A 22,364-nucleotide genomic window follows, 5' to 3' on the forward strand; every position below is an offset into this window, starting at 1 on the left:
CAACAGCTAAAAGAGGAAAGCATGACAAAGGAAAAGGGAAAGGGGGCGATTAGAAGGCTGATGTCATGCCCTGAGGTCCTACATGTGTGGGGAAGTTCCCACAAATGTGGCTGTAAGCTTTTTAAGTAGCCAACACAAACATGTGACAGACTCAACCCCATAGGAACAGGCCGATCACCTGGTCAGCAGGGGTGAGACATGCCAGGATGAGACCCCAGCATGGGTTCCTCCTCAGGTCTGTGTAAAGAGTTATGAACCATATCCGCAACCCCGAATCCCATGTGCTGTTGTTTATAAACTTTTTCAAAGTAAACAGAATTGCCTGAAGCAGTTTAGAGAGGAGGGTGGCCAATAAGAAAAAAAGGGGACTTGAGAGTTAAACAATATAGTCCACAATGATTTTATGGACTCTTCTTTAAAGCCATCCTGGAAAAAAGACAGGTTAAATGGAAAGGAGTTTTATACAGAAATAATTCTCAGGTGGTCTCCAGGGATGACTAGACTTCACATTCTTCAGGCAAGCCTCCATAATACTATTTACACCAGCTGCATTTTCTCTAAGTGTTGCTAAGTGTTGGGCCGCTGCCTGACATGAAGCCCCAGGTAAGTTGTTGCCCCATAAAGGTTGTACGTGCGTGGGTCAGCTCCCACCCCTAGAGATGGGCAGGGGACCTCTTCCTGTTTTAAAACTTGAAAGCCTGACAAGGACACATACCTGATCCCCATCATTCAAGATGAAACTTATTTGGTTGGCACTGACACTTTCATTAGGGATAAGTAAATGAATCAAGAATATGAATTATTGGTGTATTCCCAAGCTATTTAAAAGGAGACAGCTTTTCATTTCATCAACTGGTGGGAATTACAAAATATCAGCTAGTAAGTTGGAGGAAGTTTGATCTCTAAATGTTGTCCAGTACCATCCTATTTGTCTCCTTTTCCTGTGGTGTTTTTATTAAGGTGATGATCATTAGCCATGTTTACACAAAAATGTTTTTCTCATGGTTCATCAGTTCCTGCTGCTCCTTTTCCATCTGAAGTCTCTTCACCAGCATGGTGCAGCCCTTTCGTTCTTAGAGAAATAACGTGGAAGATATCAGGTGTGAATTAAACAGCAGGAACAAATGAAACTTGAAACAAAGTCAAAGGATCCAGTTACTAAAGTGCTGAGATGAAGGCACCAGGAGTGGGGATAAACAGAGAAAACAGAACAATCACAGCAGCCACACAACTTATGGACACATATTCTCTTCATTCCTTGAGCAAAACCTTAAGTATCTAGACTTCTAAACAGCAAAAACTCCCATTTCACTTTCAACTTAAAGGTGCTTTTTTTTCTTTTGGCAAAGTGAAATGATAATAATTATTAAAACAATAAGTGTAGTCCTACACTCTGGGTCTGTGGTGAGGATAATTACCTTCTCACATGAAAATCTATTAGTAACGCCAGCCAGGGAAGCAGCGGTGACTCTCCCAAGAAGAACCGTGAGAGAGTGAGCCACGATGCTCTATTTAAAATGCCCTCTTGCTCTCAAGAATGAGAAAACAACCTGAAAATCAATAATTAGTAAATCCTCTGTTATCAGACAAGGCTGGAGAGTGCAATGTTCAAGTGAATCCACATTTTCTCCTAAAATAAACCACATGAAAGATAGTAGCCTAAGTATAGATTACTATTCCTTAATCTGTTCATTGCTAATAAAGCTAAATGCACTGATGACAGCCATCATATTAAGTCCAAGATAACTTGATTAGAGCAAATTTATCAAAAAAAAAAAAATGAGCCTCCTAAAACAGGATGCTGAGAGGCGTTCTAGATTGTGTGATGATAAATAATCTTGTCATTAACAAAGGCGCTGTGCCTGCCCTCAGCCTATTGAGTAGAACTTTCATTTTGTCTGCATTTTACTAGCACTTGATGACTATTTTCTATCTTGACATTTCTTCAGTGGTGAAAACTTGGTGATAGGAAAAAAATCCTTAAAATTAATCCCCCTTTTTTAGGCCTGCAGGGAAGGCTTAATATGTAACTAATGAATTTTCACAGTAAATCTCTGTGTTTGTATCTTTCCTTTTAGTTTTCTGTGATTGGCCTCTCTAATCTAAACAGAGATAATAGAGGGACTGGCAAATGGCTGGGGACAAGCAATAATAGGAGAAAACTATTAATGGAACATTGGTGCCTAATGGTATCCTTTGCTGAATGAATAAATGTTCACTTTCTCTCTAAAATATAAATTTGTGTTAAGAAGTCAATACTGAGCAGCTGTTATTGAGCCTGGTGCTGAATGGGGTAAGGAACTATAGTTTTCCAGATAAGATAAGATAAATGCACAGATAACCCTCAGGTGAGACAGAATACAAATGGTCACAAGAGAAACACCAACACACCTTCAGAAGTTGAAGAATGGAGAGCTTTTGCCTACTTTGAGAGCCAGGAATGATTTATCAAGAGATGACCTTCAAGATGGGTCTTGAAGATGATAGGTAGAATAATGGGATATCTACTCCCAGAAGAAGGTGTAGCAGAAGCAAAAGTGCATAATATTCTGAGCCTAGTGAAAAGTCTGGGTGAGAGAAGAGTAACTAGAGAGCTCTTGTCCAGAGGACAGCAGCAAAAATGGAGCTAGCAGCAAAAGATTCAGTCATTATTTCAGAAACAGCAGCTCTGGGGTCTGAGAGCATTAGAGGAGGGTTTTAAGAAGCATGGATGGAACTGGAGAGCATTATGTTAAGTGAAATAAGCCAGACGGTGAGGGACAAATACCATATGATCTCACCTTTAACTGGAGCATAATAAATGGAACAAAAAAGGAAACAAAATATAACCAGAGACATCGAAGTTAAGAACAATCGAACAATGGGCAGGGGGGAGTGGGGAGGGGACAGTGAGGAGAGGGGATTACAGGAACTACTATAAAGGACACATGGACAAAATCAAGGGGGAGGATGGAGGTGAGGGAGGGAGGGGGGTTCAGCTGGGGTGGGGTGGAGGGATGGGGAGAAAAGGCACACAACTGTAATTGAATAACAATACAAAATTAAAATTTAAATAAATTAATAAATAAATAACAAGAAGCAGAGATCCATGAGCGGCACCAAGATATCAGGCCCTCAGACCACACCAAGGCCATGGCTGAGTGTGGGAGACTGTGAGAACACTGAAAGAGATAACACAAACCGTGTTCATCTTCCTGAAATGCTGCTTCAGGAGCCTGGGGTGGGCCTGAATCTACATGTTTAACACAATTAATCTGGTTGTGATACAGATGGTTCTTCAGAATGTACTTTGTAAAAACACTGCCCCAAGCATTAATAGTTATACTGCCATTCATTCATCCATGTATTTAAAAAGTACACATTGAGCACCTAGTATGTGCCTAGCACTGCTGGTGTGTTACAACAATGAACAAAAGGTCCATAAATGTGCCCTTGTGGAGTCTATGTTTCAGCCAGGTCAGTCTAAACCAATCCTAAGTGTGGGCAATGAGGGAGAAAATCAAATCACCTTTCCCTGAAGCACCCTCAGCATAATCCTGTTGCTGGGATCCAGCCTTTCATTTAGGAATACCTAGCTGAGTCCCCAGCATCCTTCAGTGACTCAGGTCACAATTATGTGATGCCTGACAAAGTTTTATGTGCCTTAGTCATTCTCACAATATGAGCTGTGTGGCACATGATAGCTACTCAACAAGAGTTTGATGAATGAGTGATTTTTAGACAATGTCCTAAATAAGGGTTCAAAACCTTGAAAATAAAATATAGATCTTATTTCCATAAGTATCACCATGAAAGGAGAGGGCCCCAAGCATCCTCTGTCACTCCCCTTATACCTGTTTAGCCATCGACTCCTCCTGTTCATCTGCACCATGAAGTCCTGGACTAGCGGTGCAGGCAAAGGCCAGAGGACTCCCACTCTGGTGTGTGGTGATCCCACTCCCTTTGCAATACAGTCAAACTCATTTTCTGAGCATTCATTTTACTTTTCTGTGTCTCTGTGTGGGAAATCATGCAGGCACCATTATTCCCATGTGACCAGGGAGATTAGCCAAGGTCATATGCTGGACAGGATCGGAGTCACACTGGTCCTGGCCTTATCCTGGATCAGCTATGTGCAAGTTTAAATTCAGCTCTAGCCTGGTCCAAAAGATCCAGTTTGGAGAATAATTAACCTCTTTCCCTCCTACCTAGGGTCCATCCCAAGTAGACCCAAACTTCCAGGTCAGTCCAAACCAATCCTAATTTCTCTAGCACCCACAGTCTCGTGGAGCGCATGACAAAGGTGCTGCCACGAGCACTCGGGCATCGGCCCGGTGCTTCCTTGGGCTCATCAGGAACCAGTCAGCCTCCTTGAAGCAATCAACTAGGGCAGCCATCTCCAAAGAAAGAGATTTCTAAGCCCATGAGATTTCTTAAATGCAGCTTATTCTTAAATATGCATCAGATATTGAATGTCCCTGGCTGTGCTGGATCCCTCTTTTTGCCGGGATGACCAGGCTGTGTGTAATCAGGAAAGTGGACTCATCTGTCTCCATTACAATTGCTCGTTCTAGTTTCCATGTTGGATTAGTCACTGGCAGGCCAGGTCTGAGACCTCCTGAAATGAGCCTCAGCTGTTTTTCTAAGTTTCCATTAGCATTCCATAAATACTGAAGGAAAGACATTTTGCGAATTTGCTAGTGTGGCCTGACGTCAGTTAAACAGTTCCAGTCCAACACTATTGTGTTGTTTTTGTAAGTCCAGACCCTGGGCTTCCAGAGCCAGAAGCTGAAAGACCTCTGTGATAATGTTTGCCCATTACACACATAGAAGTCATTTATCCCCAGAGGAGAAATCTAATGAGCTTTGCAGAGTAACAGGCTAACAAAGCATCTGTGTGCCCCTTAAGATTCATTCATTCATGTGTTCAACAAATATTCACTGAGACCTACCCTGTTTGTTCTATGAAGGGGGTATATTTGGTGAACAAAAGTGGGGTCTGGAAATGACAAATTTACATGATGGGCAAGGGGCTAAGCAGGCCTCCTGCAGCGCTGTGGGGGGTTGGTCCCTGATGATGATGCTTCTTATCCTCAGGAAGAGAATAGCCCAGCCCTCCTGTCATTAATGACTTCCATAATTACCCCTATAAATGGCTGAGGCAAATTTTCCCCTTGAGTAATCAAAATAATTGCCTCCCCAGGAGTGGGAGTGGAGGCTCTGAGAAGAAAAGGAGTCTCTGTGGAGAGCAGTAATGACAGACATGAAAGGGAACAAAAACACCTGAGGGGGAGAGCATTAAAAGAGAAATAATTGACAGAGAAGCTTCTAGAAACACTGTCTTATGTTAGGGAAGTGCTGGAGCAGAGCCAAGACAGAAGTGGCAGAAAGACCATCTGTCTCGAGAGATCACTTGCCCCGCATCTCAGCCTGGATGTTCACCCACTCTTCTCAGCCTGTCCGACATTCTTTCTTCTTCTCTTACTTAGGGAACTACTGGGTTTGAAGCACATATTGACAAGTGTTTGGACCTGGCAGAGTATTTATACAATATCATAAAAAACCGAGAAGGATATGAAATGGTGTATGATGGAAAGGTATGTCTTCTGATTTCTACCATCCCAAAATGTTTAGTCAGTTGCCATTCTTATCCCTGCTATTTTTTTATGTCAATAATGTACTGTCCAGCTAAGTGGACCACGACAAAGGAGAAGCAGGGGTGACACGGCAGCTATTCTGAGCTGGAGTAAAAACCAAACTCACAGAAAATAATGCTGTGTAATGTTGTAAAAGTCAGCCACCTCAAAGGTGATTACAGATTAAAAAGTAGGAATTGTATTCAGAAGCTGCAGATAAATAGATTAGAAATGTCCTTGGAATTTTCAAAAGTGCCATTTTAGGCTGAGTGTGAACCTCACTTTCCTCTTTGTAGCCTCAGCATACAAACGTCTGCTTCTGGTATGTCCCTCCAAGTCTGCGCGTTCTGGAAAACAAGGAGGAGAGAATGAACCGCCTCTCCAAGGTAAGTGATCCAAGCTCCTCTCTTGTGAACATCGGTGGGTACGTTGGGCCTTTCACGTGTGTATCATCTTTAAGACGTAGCCCCAGGTCTTTAGGAGAAAATCATCCTTAATCTTGGTGCACGACCGACTCCCCTCTGTGGGCTCCTGCAGAGCCAGGACATACAAAGCTGCTATATCCATACTTTTAACAACTGTACTTGCTTCTGTTTTCTGAGAGTGAGTTTATGACATTTTACAATAAGCAATTAGGTGATAATGTGTATTGGCATTCACCACACAGCAAGAACTCTTGCTGGCATCGACTGACCCTCCAAGTGAAACTGGTGCTCAGATACAAGCATGGAAGAGACTTCAGGTACCAGAAGTAATTAGAAAATAAAGCTGTTGCTGATCCTCTTGAGATGCCAAGGTCAAGGCTGTGCTATGAGGTCTTTAGAGCTGTGGTGACTCGCAGAAGGTAACAGAGCAGGGAGCAGTAATAACAATCACTGCTGTTCAGTGTGTGGTGTGTCCCTGACTCAACTTTGATCAAGCATTACATCACTGAACTTTCACAGCCACCTACTTTGGAAAGCACTGTTGTCTCTCTTTTCCACTATTGGGAAGCCTGAAGCACAGGGAGCAAAAGTCACTTTCCCAAAATCACACCCAAGTCTGACCCCAGAGCCTGAGAGCTTATGCTGTAAATTCTACTGTGACCAGTAAGACCCCCTTTCTTTTATCCTCTCCTTCTCCCATCATTACACACAAGTGAAATTTGTCATATTACATATGCCAAAGAGAGCCTTGAGGGAAGGTAAATGCATGGGCCCATCTTCCAAGTGTTGGAGGAATGAGAAACTAGGGATGACCATGTGTATTTGGGTCTACAAGGGTTGGCTATTGGCTGTTTAGCTGGTTGCTTGGTTGATTGGCTGGTTGGTTGGTTGCTTGGTTTATTGGTTTTCCATTTTCCACAAAGGAGCAGACCTCCTGTGCTCACTCCCCAGAGCAGGGAAGGCCCTCTCCCCTACTGCTAAGGAGCCAAGGCTGCCTCCCTGATCTTCCATGTCAAATGAAGAGTAGATTTTTTTGTGGAGTTTATAACCTCAGAAAAGCTTGCAAATGTTAACATCTGCCCACAGGACCTAGACAGGATAAAATTTACACATAGTTGAGGTCCTTAAATTAAGCCTCCTAATTAGAGCATTGGTTCACATCTCTGGCTACATTATCAGAATTGTCTCAAAGCTTTATTAAAAATACCGGTGACCAGGTCTTACGTCAAAATTTTCTTCCAATTTGTTTTGAATGGGTTTGGGGATAGTTCTGAAAGTTCTCTAGGTAAAACCCAGGCGAGGAGCCAGTGACCAATGGGAGCACGTGTCTGGAGTGGAAGGGGTCATGGTTATGTTTGCGGTTTTAGAGAAGTTGGTTCAAACCAGGAAATCAAGCCTAAGGGCATAAGGGAGTGAGGGTGGGGGTCACACTGGAGAAAATGACAGGCTCTGGCAAAAAAAAAAAAATGGTGGGGGACCTACTATCTGAGAGGAAAGAATTTTTTTTCTGGAAGTTTTACAGTGGCTTCTCCATAAATATATTATCTTAACAATAACTAAGTTTATTTAACAAGCTAGTCAAAAATTAGATATTTCCATCTTTATTGGCTTTCACTTCTTTAATTTTCTCACCAGACAGAGAATGCATGAGTAGTTTGGCTGATTCCATTTGTTAACTGGAATTGTTGCTGGGCTGAGGGAGGGGCAAGATGGGCGTACAAAACAGGAAGGGTTTTTCATCATTCTGAGCAAAAGTAAACTCGGAGTTCTCCCAGGTAAACAGAGCTCTCTTCAAATACCTCTTAGATTTTAGCAAGCCACATACACTGTGGTGGGGATGGAGAGTATTTCTTGGGCACAACCATTAGAATATTAGTAAATCGTTTTCATACTGTTGGTTAATCAAACTTAAAAGTCTCTGAGGATTGTAAAATGAATTCTCTTAATTTTTTCATCTCCTGTGACTCCATTTTCCTGACTGTAATAGAGAGAATTTAACAATTCAGAATTAGAAATTAAAATAGAACCACATAAAACATCAAGGTTAAGTTTTGTTTATTTATGTCAACGATTTTTCAGAGTTCCAGAAAAAGATTTTTGTTAAGTATGAAGCCCTTAAACTATAATGTCCAGGGACTAGTAAAATCTTCACACACACACACACACACACACACACACACACACACACACACAATCCCAGAAGGAAAGGAACTGAAGTGAAATAAATCATCTGCCCTGTCCAATATGGTGGAAATAGCCACCCATAACCATTTGAATTTAAATCAATTACAATTAAATTCAACCAGAAATTCACTTCTTCAGTCACGCTAGCCACATGTCAAGTGCTCCGTTTGTGACTAGTGGCTATTATCTCGGGTGTTTCAGATAGAGAGCATCTCCATCGTTATAAGAAGTTCTCTTGGTCAGTGTTGATATAGACCCAAAATGGGGAGAAATGTGAAGGCTTCTGTGTGTTGTGTGGCAAATAAGAGAATTAAGTTACTTGGCTCAGTATTCAGTAAGCACTCAAAAATGTCATGCTAAAGTGCCATTTGCATCTTCCAGAATAGGGAGGGGAAACAACTCTCAGGAAACCTACTAGTGAATCAGAGGTCTTTTCGCAGTCCACAGGCTGGCTTGGGCACAGATACCTAGGTAACAACTGGTTATGACTAAAACAGGCATACCGAGAGCTTCACAAGGGAGGTAAAGAGGAGAATGAGGTTGGTGCACTTCCTTCTGCCCACTCTTGACTATGACTGTGCAGGTAGCACACTGTCAGTGAGTCAGCATGGACACGAGCGCCTGGGGTGCTATGGGGACACGACCGCATGCCTTCGGCAAAGGGAAGGGACAGCAGGTAGGCTCCAAATGCAGGCAGTTCTCAGATAAGGATCCAAAGTCAGTATATTGATGACCTCTTGTGTTTCCTGTTCTTTTTCATCCTCTTCTTCTTTATTTTAATTTTCATTATATTTGGTCATTATCTGTATCTCTTCCATTAGCTTTTATAGTCTTATAGTGACCGGTGGACTTTTAAAGTTTTCAATTATGGATTTAAAAGTAAATTTGTAAAGAAGTATTTTAGCCTCGTATTTGATGGGGCTCTATCTTATTAAATGTAATGGGGGATTTAATTTGCGAGATTTTAACATTATAGAATGTCTTATTTATAGTTTTTCTGCTATTTCATTTTTCAAATTTTTACTCATGCTTCCAAGATTTCAATACAAAAAGGTTTTGTAATACATAGTGAGAAATACATTTCTGTGATAGGTTGTGAGAATATTTCACGACGCCTTAATCTGAGCTTTCTTTGGAGGAAGAAAAATGTGGGTTCAAATTCTGAAGGAGTCCCATGGGTGTTGTTTTCTAAAGGACTGAAAAGTTAGTGGTGCAAGGGAGAAAATGATACTCTGAAACTTTGAAGGAGCTCTGGCTGATTAGGCCCTTAGCGAATTCTTCAACGTGTAGCCTCTCTGTTTCTTAAGTGACTTTCTTTGTTCAGCAAACCCAAGAATGTCACACACTCCTCAAAAAAAATTCTAGAAATAAGTGAAAACTCTATATATTCATCAGAATAGTGAGAATTTTATTTTCCTTCTTAACTTACAATTAGCGATTATGTAATGAAGTAGATGTTCCATGTTTCTGCTAATTTTAGTTCTTCCGCATTTTCTGGAAGCAATCGAAAGTCACATGCATTTAGACAGCTGTGATTTCTGCCAACCCCGCTAGCTTCAGGAATGGAGGGAGTCGATCTTACTTTATGCCAAAGTCCGTTTGGGAGGATGGCTGTTGCCGTGAATCTTTTCACCTTTGATTTGCATTTATATGAAAAATTAGGGGTGACTGTTCTTAATAATTAGCACCATTCATATATGTTTTCCTTTCCTTTTTTCATTGAATTTATTGGGGTAATATTGGTTCACAAAACCATACAGGTTTCAAGTGTACATCTAACAGACAACATTACCTGCACAAATTCCAGTATGTTTTTCTTGTATTGCACATGAAAACTAAATCAGGGTTTAATTTACTGAGTAAAGCATAGTCATTGTCTTACCATTTCTAAAGAGCAAGCATAATTTGTTGCACAGGTAAAACTAAAGAACAGTTATGTGACTTTTTTCCTTCAGTTCCTGCAGATACATGGGTTTGGAATTCCTTTTCTAGTTTGGGGTTTCTTTTCTTTTTTTATTGTTATTATCGTCTTTATTTTTATTTTATTTTATTTTATTTTATTTTTTAAGTCTAGAAGAATTTTTAAATTTTTTTGGAAATGACACATCATTACTTATGAATAAAAGAAGAAAAAATAAGTCGTCTTCCTCTGTAACAATTTAGTTGCAAGTATAATTTCTAGTTTACCAAGAACCTTTCCGAATATTATATAAATGTTCCCTCTCTTAGGGTGCATGCCTCTTTCCTCATATTGTTTTTTATCTTATTGTTGTTCAAGTACAGTTGTCTGCCTTTTCCCCCCACCTCTCCCCACAACCCCAGCCATCCCCACCTCCCTCCCCTGATTCCACCCCCCACCCTTGCTTTTGTCCATGTGTCCTTTATAGTTGTTCCTGAAAACCCTTCCCCCTTTTCCCCCCATTACTCCTCCCACCTCCCCTCTGGTTACTATCAGTTTGTTCTTAATTTCAATGTCTCTGTAGTTTGGGGTTTCTCTTCCCAGGAACACATTGACTTGCCTTACCTCCTAGCACAAAGTGTTAAATTTCATGTCCTTAAGCTAGAATATTCGAACACGGGTATCCAACCTTTTGGTGTCTCTGGGGGACACTGAAAGAAGAGTTGTTTTGGGCCACACATTAAATTCATGTGACATGTAATCACAAAAACAATCTCATAAAGTTTTAAGTAAATTTACAATTTCATGTTGGGCCACATTCATAGCCATCCTGAGCCGTGCAGCCCACAGACCGCAGGTTGGACACCATGTTAGTAGATCCACTTCCATAACTTAATCCCAGACTTGAGATACTTAAATTCCTATGTATATTTATTCCCTGGGATGAGCCCAATGATCTGGATATATCCTTAATCCTTTGGGTAAAAGAAGATCAACCCAATAGAAACATTCCTCTTTATATTACCTCCCCATGGAATAAAGTGGGGCGGAGGTGGGCAGGAAAGGATGTAAGAATTTGTTAATATAGAAATAGAAAATTCAGTGCTGAAGCCGTCCTCCACATTTTTATTTTTTATTTTTTTTAATTTTTAAAGATTTACTTACGTTTATTTATTTATGTTAATTATATTTTATTGATTATGCTATTACAGGACAACTGTAATAGCATAATCAATACCTTGACCCCCTCCACTCAGCACCCCTCATTACCTCAGGCAATCCCCCCACCATTGTTTGTGTCCACGGGCCATGAGTTTAAATCTTTGACTACTCCATTTCCTTTACTATACTTTACATCTCTGTGACTGTTCTGCAACTACCTGTTTGTACTTCCTAATCTCCGACCTCTTCAACCATTCTCCCACACCCCCACCCATCTGGCAACCATCAAAACACTCTCTGTATCCATGATTCTGCCTCTGTTCTTCTTATTTTCTCAGTTTGATTTTTAGGTTCAATTGTTGATAGATATGTACTTATTGCCATTTTATTGCTTACAGTTTTGGTCCTCTTTTTCTTAAATAAGTCCCTTTAACATTTCATATAATAACAATTTGGTGATGATGAACTCCTTTAGTGTTTTCTTGTCTGGGAAGCTCTTTATCTGCTCTTCAATTCTATGTGATAGCTTTGCCAAAGCAATCTTGGCTATAGGTCCCTGCTTTTCATGACTTCAAATATTTCTTGCCCATCCCTTCTACCCTGCCAAGCTTCTTTTCAGAAATCAACTGACAGTCTTATGAGAACTCCCCTGTAGGTAACTAACTTCTTTTCTCTTGCTGCTTTTAAGATTCTCTCTTTAGCTTTAACCTTTGGTATTTTTAATTATGATATATCTTAGAGTGGGTCTCTTTGCATCCATCTCATTTGGGACTCTCTGTGCTTCCTGAACTTGCATGTCTATTTCCTTCACCAAATAGGGAAGTTTTCTTTCATTATTTTTTCAAATAGATTTCCAATTTATTGCTCTTTCTCTTCTTCTGGTATGCCTGTGATGCAAATGTTGCACTGCTTGAATTTATCCCAGAGACTGCCGATACTATCCTCATTATTTTTTATTCTTTTTTCTTCTAACTGTTCTGCACGATTGTTTTTTTTTTTTTTTTGCTTCTTTATGTTCCAAATCATGGATTTGATCTTTGGCTTCATCCACTCTACTGTTGTTTTCCCTGTAAATTGTTCTTTATTTCAATTAGTGTATCCTTCATTTCTGACTGGATCTTTTTTATGCTGTTGAGGTCCTCACTAAGTTCCCTGAGCATCCTTATAATGACTGTTTTGAACTCGGCATCTGATAGGTGGCTTATCTCCATTTCATTTAGCTCTTTTTCTGGAGTTTTGATCTGTTCTTTCATTTGGGCTATTTTTCTTTGCCTACTCATTTTGGCAACCTCCATGTGTTCATTTCTATGTATTAGGTAGAGCTGCTATGACTCTGTGTCTTGGTAGTGTGATCTAATGTAGTAGGTGTCCTGTAGGGTCCAGTGGCACAACCTCCCTTATCACACAAGCTGGGTACTTGATGTATGCCCTCCATGTGGGCTGAGTATACCCTCATTTTGTAGTTGAGCCTTGGTTGCTGTTGGCAGATCAATGGGAGGGATTTACCCAGGCCAATTGGCTGCAAAGACTGGCTGTACCACTGACCATCACCTTCTGCCCTCCAGGGAGGATCAGCTGTGCAGGGGCAGGATAGTGGTGCTTGACATGGTTTGTAGCTGTCCACTGGATACACAGGCTCTGGGGTTTCCTGGGTGGTACAGGGCAAGGTCAGCACCCACCTGTGTTTTGCCTGGGGCTACCCTGCCTGAGTTAAAAAGAAATCTGGGATGGCTGCTGCTTGTGCTGGGCTTGGAAATTCCTAGGCAAAGCCAAGCTATGAATCGAGGCTGGCTGCAGCTGGTGACAGGCCTGGGGCTTACTGAGGTCAGCTGTCACTTGTTTGGGAGGATTTAGGAAGTTGTGAAGCATAAGTCAAGACCAGCCATTCATATGGTAAAGCAGCATGCAGTGGGCCTGTGTGTTGGGTGGGGTGGAAACTCAGGGATCTCTAAGGAAGGGCAAACAGTGTTAGCCAGTTTGATGGAATCTCAGATATGGCACTAGCTTGCTGGCTCTGTGGAGGGAGGGTTCAGAAAAGGGACAATGGCCTCTGCTTGCCTTGATGCCAAACACTTCAGTTTCTCCCTGTATGCCACTGGTGCCTTTTAAGCTGCCACCCCACTGCTGGAGCTCAGAGAGAGTGAGTCTGAGTAGGTGAGTCCATGTATGTATGGGTTCTTTAAGAGGAAATGCTTGGGGCTCCAGAAGATTCTTCCACCAACCCAATCCCCACTGGGATTTGCAGCCAGAAATTATGGGGACTTATCTTCCTGGAACAGGAACCCAGGGCTTGAGGCAGGGGAGGGCGGGGGGGCAGGCTCTGGTGTGGGGCTGGAACTCCTTGCTCCCTAGATATCACTCCCAAATTTTTATCCACCACACATGGATATGGAACCAGCCTGTTCACGCCTTTACCCCTCCTGCCAGTCTGGATGGATATCATTTGTTTAATTCTATAGTTGTCAGACTTCCATTCAACTCAATTTCTGCTGGCTCTGAGTGATAGTTATTATACATTTTAGTTATAATTTTGATGTAGTTATGGGAGGAGGTGAGCCATGTCTGCCTATGCCTCCATCTTGACCAGAAGTCTCCATCCTCCACATTTTAGATAAGGAAATTAGGTCTAGGATGTGAAGTGAAGGTGAACTGAAGGTGAGATGAAGTCTGTCCTTGGCTTTGTCTTTTGTAGTGAAGGATAGCAGAGTTTGGTGCTCCAAACTATGCCTTTTTGGACATTAGTTATTTTAATCTGGTTGTTAAGGAACAAAGGTTCAGAAAGAACCTTCAACCATCCTCCTTTATCTGCCTAAGGGAATTTAGATAGAGAACCTGCTCCAGGGAGATATCATCATGGATAACTATAGTTTAATATAAACTAAATATGATAGATGGGGAGGAACCTAGCAAGGTCAGTTCGATCAAAGTCTTCTCTGTGTCCTATTTTTAAACATGGCCCAGCAAACACTTATTTACTAAACTTTTGCTTTTCCATCTCTATGTGAATTGTCTTCCTGCCCTTCGAAGTCCCAAACTACAACCCATCTCCTCTTCTCCTTAGCTCAAGATGGCATGTAAGCTCCTAACTGCCCAATCTGTGGTTGGGTCTCATTCTTGTGGCACCCCCTAGTGTGCACCTGTAAAATAAAGTTTGGACATTTTCTCCTGATCATTTGTGTTCATTACATTCTAGTATTAATCTAACTAGAATAACTTAGAAGGTGAGAGGAAATTTATTTTTTGTTTTTAGAAGCAGGCCCCCAGTTTCTAACAAATCATCGAACCTGATTGGGAACCACACTGATGTTGTGCACTGAGTACTTGGAAGATGCAAACCTCATTGTAAACCAATGATTATTTACGTGTCAGTATTGAAAAGTGCTATGTTCATGACAGCATTCCGTTTGAATCTCGCTATCCTTCATTTCAAATGGATTCAACTGTGATCCAAGGCATCGTCCCCATTTTGAACAGAGTTGTTGACTCTGTGCCTCCAAAATGAATCCAAAGTGTTCCTAACATCTACCATTCCTGGTTACATGACTGCATCAATGAACTTAAAAGATCAAATGTTATATTTACAGACTCCAATGATAAAATATCACTGGGCAGATCATAATACAATAAGACATAATTTGAACTTATGCCTGTATATCAATAAGGACTCAAGGATCCTTCAATAGGCCCCCAGAAACACCAGGAAACAAAAGAATTGACAGACACTATGCCTGCCCTCCAGGAGCTTGAGGTTCAAGTACAGAGACAAAGACTATTTTCTCATAAATAAGGGAACAATCAGCAATTAGAATATAGCCATAAACTGTGGGTAACAATCATGTATTTGTGACTTAAAAGAGAGAAGATGCTAGTGGACTGGAGGAATCAGGAAGAAATTCGTAGCACCTGAAGGACTGTGGTAGAGTCTTGGAGTGCATGTTAAACATGAACCTAAAAGAAAAATGATTCTAAGCAAAGAGAACAAGTGTGAAGGGATAAAAATATATGTGGTTCATTCAAGGAGTATTAAATAGATAGCTCTTGTCAGAGTGGAAGGTTTATTTTGGTGAGCACTGGAAGATGAGTCCTCAGAGCTGGGTGACAAAGGCCTTTGTGCTGAGCAAAAGAGTTTGACTTTAAGTTCATACACTGCAGGCGCTGTGGTCATCAGCCTGGCACATGTGGTAAAAGCTCGTCTGTGATCCATTTCTGGAATGTTAAGTCCTCATGGGTTCAGCTTTTTGCCTCAGCTGATTCTTCATCATTATTAAGGAACATATTTAAAAATACCTTATGAACTGAGATAATATGAAAGGAGAATAAAAAGGAACTAGAAAGTTTTCGGGTATCAAGGGAAAAAATTGCTTTAAGGTCTCAAAAGTCTGCTATTTTCATATATCACTTGGTACTGAGGCTTACCTCTTGGTAACCATTCTCTGAACAAGGTTTTATCTCCAATGTTTCCACATTTACTGAGGGGGAAAACCTACCCTGCCCCAAATGTTTTATTGCTACACTATTAGCCTTGGACCAACACCAGATTCTTCTCATTCTCCCAAAACACCAACCAGAAAGTCAAGAAAAAAGTGTCAGGCACTTGATACCCTACCATTTATAATTCCTCTTACCACCTTTAACATCTTGGATGTGTTGGACTACTCCAGTCCTCTAATCCCAAGAAAACTCGGAAGCTATGTTTTTAAGGAAAAACAAATATGATTCTAATTGTTTAGTTAAAAGCTAAAAATGCTACTTCATAGAGGGTTCTTTGAGCAAGGGGAGAGTCCCCAAAAGAAACAGTCACCATGTTGTTCTGGTCTCTCCCACAGGTGGCTCCAGTGATTAAAGCCAGAATGATGGAGTATGGGACCACGATGGTCAGCTACCAGCCCTTGGGAGACAAGGTCAATTTCTTCCGCATGGTCATTTCTAATCCCGCAGCAACTCACCAAGACATTGACTTCCTGATTGAAGAAATAGAACGTCTTGGACAAGATTTATAATAAACTAGCTCACTAAGCTGTTTCAGTTCTCTAGGTAGACAATTAAGTTGTCACAACCTGTGTGAATGTATTTGTAGTTTGTTCCAAAGTAAATCTATTTCTATATTGTGGTGTCAAAGTAGAGTGCAGTTTAAAAATCAAAAACAAAAAACAAAAAAACATTGCTCCTTTTAAAAATCCTTTCTGAAGTTTAGAATACCTCTCTAGTAATTAGTGACAAAGGCTGTGTTTAATTAGTAAGGAAAAGCTTAAAATTGTTATAAATACTTCCCTTACTTTTAATATAGTGTGCAAATCAAATTTTATTTTCACTTCAGAGTAGTAGGATTGAATAGAGCCAAATTGCCCCTGAATCATCAGGTTCTTTGGGGTGCAGTGACAAGGACAAAGTAAATATAAAATGTATGTTGACAATAAAAACTCTTGCCTTTTTCATAGTATTAGAAAAAAATTTCTAATTTACCTATAGCAACATTTCAAATGTATTTAAATACATATAATTTTACAAAAGGAAAATATATATATTAAAAAGAAATCCTATTTTGTAACATATAGATTTTTATTTTATATGGGTTATACAAACTGCAGGGGCAGATATAAAAACTAAGCCAGGTTTGTTCGTTTGGTTTTTTTTTTTTTTTCCTTTTTCTTTTAATGGAGGCACAATAAAACACTTAGCAAAGTTATTTTGAAACATAGGCCCACAAAATTCGTCAAAAGGTATGATGCCTTCTTTCTATTCATGTTATGGCTTATGACATCTCTAAAGTCAGTATTAGAGAACAAACACAAAAGAATAGCTCAAGCTCCTTAATACAATTGATCAGACCAACAGTAAGATACTCTTCCCATTTGAAAATGTTTTCCACCAGTTGACCCTTTGCAGACCCGCTCAGTAAGCATGACAAGCCAAGCTTCACCTTAGAATAAGTTAGGGTAATCGTCTCTATTCTACTTTCCAGTGCAGCCTGTTTTGAACGGAAGTTTGATGCTGGTTCTTAAGGCATCTTCCCAAAGAGTATTCTTTTATTAGGTCATTTGGATTAATTAGAGAAAAATAAAACCTAATCAGCCCAAGCAAAGAGGAATGAAGCACACTCCAGAATGTGGTGAGCCAAAAAAAATTAAAGTCAGCCTTGGGAGAGGAGATCTCTGCATGAGAATAATGGTATCATATTGCCACTGTCCAGGAAGGAGTCATTTACCACCTGGGTAATTGCTTAGTCCCATTTCCTCCCATTCGTGCCAGCTCCCCTGCTAGGCTTCCCATCACTGGGATCCCAAACAATTAATTTCTGCTCCATGGCTGGTTATTTTTTCTCATGAAAAGCACTCCTCACCCAGGATTTTGAGACAGCATCTCAAGACCTTCTTTTCTCTATTTTCCATTAAGGTCCAAAGTGACCAGAACATGCAGAGATAATAAGATCCTTAGAGTTCAAAATAATATTTTTAAAGCATCCTCTGCCCCTGCAAACCTGATGGAGAGACATGAGCTAACAAGAGCTCCCACAGATACTTATGGGCCTGCTGATTCTCAGATGCTGAGTACTAGTAGAAGGGACTGCAGACACAAATATAGAAACATTTCCCCTTTCTCTATGGACCAGAGATCATTTTTACCAACAGATTGTTTTCCCAACCCCTTGCTCCTTCCAGGTCCTTCACCAAGTTTGCTGGGAGCCTTGCTCAACCATATGCAGTGAAATCCCTGCCAACCATAGGCCAGGGAAGGTGGTAAATAAACCCTAATAGGTCCCAGTAGTTAAATAAACATTCTTTAAAGTAGGTCTGTAATCCACTCAGGAGGGAGGGACTGAGGAAGGGAGATTATTTTGAACATTAACCAAAATTCCCAATGCCAAAGGCTTTTATGTGGGACCATCCTTTACAAATTTTAGAAAAGTTTGGTTGTAGCTTTAATCAGAATTGACATGACCATTTTCATTTATACAGCAATATTGTGTTTATTATTTTTAAATACTTGAAAAAAGGTGTGGTATGTCTTAATCTGAGACATGTAAATGGTATTGACTCCATGTACAGTCACAAGGCTGTGAGGAAAGCAAGGGAAATCAGTTGTGTATGTGACTGTGTTGCCTTTATTGTATTGATAGTATTGTCTTGTCACCTCAGATCATGGTTGTGTGCTTTAGATCTGAACTGTACAGTGTTGCAAATCAACATGTGTTGCCGTAAAAGCTTGTACAATATATTATCGATGTCCTTTTCCGTGTGGTAGCTGTACTGATATTCTGAGAACCACATTCGCATCTGTTGCTATAATCTCTCTCTCCCTCTCTCTGCTAAATTGTGTGCCCTCTGCACCAGCTCTAATACAGAACATGCCCTTGGCTAAGCTCCCCACTGACTAATCTCCTTTGAGAATTGTGTGATTTCACAAAATGCAAAGTGATCGCTACTTCGTCTCTGAGAACAGAAGAAACCAGTGATGGAAGGTCACAGACTGCCAAAATTGCAGGTATTGTCCCTACCTGGGTTTGGAGTAGGTACTAATCCTCAGCATAGTGGCAAAGGAAGCGCAGGTGTAAATACAGTGCAGGGCGAGGAACCGAGGACCCTAACCGTGGAGATGAGCGTGCACGTGCTCTCCCGTTCTCCAACGCTAAGTGCAAACACTGCGCATTTATTAGTTCCGTGTGCCAAACTACTGTTCCCAGTCGGTGTTTCCGAAAGACATCGCCACCTCCCCAACATTATTCCATTACTAAAGACAGAAAAAACGAAAAATATAAACATGTGGCAACCTGTTCTTACCAAATATAAACTTGTGTATGATCAATGTATTTTATCTGTGTTGTCTCTCAAAACCCAAATAAATGTGTAAACGTGGACATGTTTCAGGCTTTGTATAGTTATTTCTGACCTTGCCACATTGTGGAGCTGATTTTTAATGAATTGCCTGAATAAAAGGCCCTTCACTTGCCACAGAGCTCAGCATGTCTGAGGGTCTTTGTTGGGAAAAAGAGCTCTTCCTTCTGCAGTCACCCCTACTGTAGCTTCTGAAGGATGTTGCTTACCACTCTGGTTTCTTCTTCAATCAGATCCAATCATTAAAAAAAAAGTTTTATTATGGGAAATTTTGTGAATATATACAAGTGGAGAAAACAATATAATAAATTCCCCTGAAGGCTTCATCCAGCTTTAACATTTGCTGATTCAGAGCCTGAATGTTATTTCATCCATTCCCCCATTTTATATCCTTTCCAACAGCAGATTATTTTTCAAGATTTTATTTATTTTTAGAAAGAGAGGAAGGGAAGGAGAAAGAGAGGGAGGGAAACACTGATCAGTTGCCTCTCACACACCCCCAACCAGGCACCTGGCCCACAGCCCAGGCATGTGCCCTGACCAGGAATGGAACCCGTGACCTTTCAGTTCACAGGATGACACTCAGCCCACTGAGCCATACCAGTCAGGGCAACACCAAGTTATTTTTATATGAATCTGTAAAGGAAAGGATTCCTAAAAAAGGCCTCAATACCATTATCACAACTGAAACTATAATAGTAATATTGCAATAGTAATGTCAAATATTCAGTTAGTGTTCGCATGTCCCTGATTCGCAATTCTAGAGCAAACCCCCCAGCCCATGGCCTGTGGCCAGGAAACCATAAAGGCCCCACACACCTTCCAGGGCAGCTGGGACTTATGCAATTCAGACACACAATACAACACTGGCCCTGGCCAGGTAGCTCAGTTGGTTAGAGCATCGGCCCCAGTCAGGGCACAAAAAATAATCAGCCAACGAATGCATAAATAAGTGGATCAACAAATCAGTTTCTCTCTCTCCTCTGCCCCCCACCCCCAAGCATCCTCTCTCTCTAAAAAATCAATAAATTTTTAAAAATTAAAAAAATACAACACTGTATGCACATGGGCCATTGAGGTGCAAACAAGTTAACTGGTAGAATGCCTTGGGAATTTAATTGGTGGAGTATGTTCTGATATGTCTTGCCAGGGACTTCCATGGCCAGATAAACACAGATCAGGTTCAGTATACGTTATGAGTGCTTATGAGTGCTATAATGTCATAGAGAGAGGACACATCCTGATGGACTGGGTTTGGGTAGCCTGGAAACCTAGGCTTCTGCCAGGAGAGGTAGGGTCCATGTGATCATGTTTCCATTCTTCCAATGAGGCAGCTACTAGAACAGTTGCTGGAGTCAGACCGCCTGGCCTCAGGTGCCAGCTCTGCCATTATTTGCTCTGTGACCCGCAGCAAATCACTTAACCTCTCTGAACCTCTCAGTTCACTCATCTGTTAAATGAGGACAAAAATAACACTTACCGTAAGGGTGATAGTGAAGATTCACATGAGACAAAAACCCAATGCTTATAATACAGTGAATGTTCACTACGTGTTAATTTGATTTTTATTCTGTGCTGCTGCTTGTAAGAACCAGGCTTCAGATGCAAGCCCTTCATCCTACTGAAGTCCTCTAGAGAAGATTGTCCTGGACACAGAGCATGTGACAGCAGCATCTTAGAAAGCCGTTTTATGAATTATCTCTGAGGACAGCAGGCTGGTGGCTGAGACAGCCTCAGTCACAGCCTCAGCCTAAGCTTCAATAGCGAATGGGAAGAGACCCAGAAGGGCTGGGCAGGAGAACTGAGTGACGAGGAAGAGCAAGGGGAAGAGCTATTTTCATTGGGATGAATTCCCTAGTACTAGTTCTGACTCTTTCTCCAGGGCATGCCCTTGCCTCAGACAGGCAGCCACCAGAGTTAGAGGGAAATGACACAGGGACATCAGCTCTGGCATCATCGGAATTGCTAATACAATCACTTACCTAAGGCTTACAGCTTCCAATTATACAGTGAGACTGAACCACTGGGGGCACACCATGAGAAGGAAGAGTGATGCGGTCTCCCCCAAGCTATGGAAGAGTCTCCAACGCCTCAGAAAGCAAGCAGCAAAGAAGCACTAAAAGGTCTACATTGAAGGGCATCCCTTCCCGGCGTCTGCTGCCATTCATCCAGGCCTCGCAGCGTGCGCCCAGGTAACCACAGACAGACTGCTCCCCCACTGCGCCCCACAGACAGACTGCTCCCCCACTGCGCCCAGGTAACCACAGACAGACTGCTCCCCCACTGCGCCCAGGTAACCACAGACAGACTGCTCCCCCACGGCGCCGCACCGACGCTTCCCCACTTCTGGAAAAAATGTTTGTGGCCTCTGTTAAAGTGTCAGAGCTGAGGCTTCTGGCTGAGCAAAAGTTATTAAAAGCTTGTTACAATTGGCAAGAAAAGGACTTTTCAAGAGGAATTTCAATTTATTTAAACATGGTAACTTCGTAAATTCAAGAAAATTGAATTATACAAACTTGAGAAAAGGAGAGACTCAAAGAGTCTCTTTGAATTCAGATTTTAGGCAGTGAAGTGGAAATCTCGCTGCTAAATCTTTTGCCTCCTCTTTATTTCCTTATATGTCTGTTTTATTATTGTGGAGATCAAGAGAATGAAGAATAGGAATTTTCTTCAGCATTAATGTTTGTTTAAATTGCCACATCAGGCTGCATACACTCCCTGCGTACTACCGAAACACTCCAGGAGGAGAAACAATTGCGCGTCTCCACAGCTGGCTGAGCCCAGGCTGGTTTCTGTTCATTCAGGAAAGAGCAGGTGGTTCCAATTCTTACTTAGCAGCCGAGAGGTAAAGAAACAGCTTCCTTGTTTTTAAAGTGGCAAAAACAAAGCATCTGCTCACTTCACTTTTTTAAAAGGGTGGATAGAATTTCAGGTAAAAGATCTATTGAGAGTTAACTATGTATAGTCAGCCCTGGGTGGGAAATTAAATTCTGACATTGAGTGATTCTGTTCCTGTCATAATGAGCTATAATAATTTACTATAAGAGTTGATTTAGTCTAGGAATACATTCAATGCATGAAGGACCCCAAACAAGTGACACCATTAATCTAACAGTTATAGCAATATTCAATGAAATTCAACATGGGAATCGAGGACTGGAGGAACAGGCGAAGGCCTGGCCTAATCCCTCTCCCGAATACTCACCTTCAATCTGAGGCAGCTATTGCAAAATTTCAGAAACCTTTA

The 22,364-nt window shown here is 41.2% G+C and overlaps 1 protein-coding gene across 1 annotated transcript in view; it reads left to right on the top strand.

Annotated features, from left to right (window-relative positions):
* Positions 1-19,132, top strand: part of GAD2 (glutamate decarboxylase 2) — a 77,966-nt gene extending 58,834 nt beyond the window's left edge. The window contains exons 14-16 of the mRNA XM_024575957.3: positions 5,469-5,576; positions 5,912-6,001; positions 16,112-19,132. Of these exons, the coding sequence (XP_024431725.2) occupies positions 5,469-5,576; positions 5,912-6,001; positions 16,112-16,285 (372 nt within the window). The 3' untranslated portion in view covers positions 16,286-19,132. The remainder of the gene's footprint in view (positions 1-5,468; positions 5,577-5,911; positions 6,002-16,111) is intronic.
* Positions 19,133-22,364: the final 3,232 nt, after the last annotated feature.

The sequence above is a fragment of the Desmodus rotundus genome, chromosome 4 (assembly GCF_022682495.2).
Source record: "Desmodus rotundus isolate HL8 chromosome 4, HLdesRot8A.1, whole genome shotgun sequence".
Lineage (NCBI taxonomy): Eukaryota > Metazoa > Chordata > Mammalia > Chiroptera > Phyllostomidae > Desmodus > Desmodus rotundus.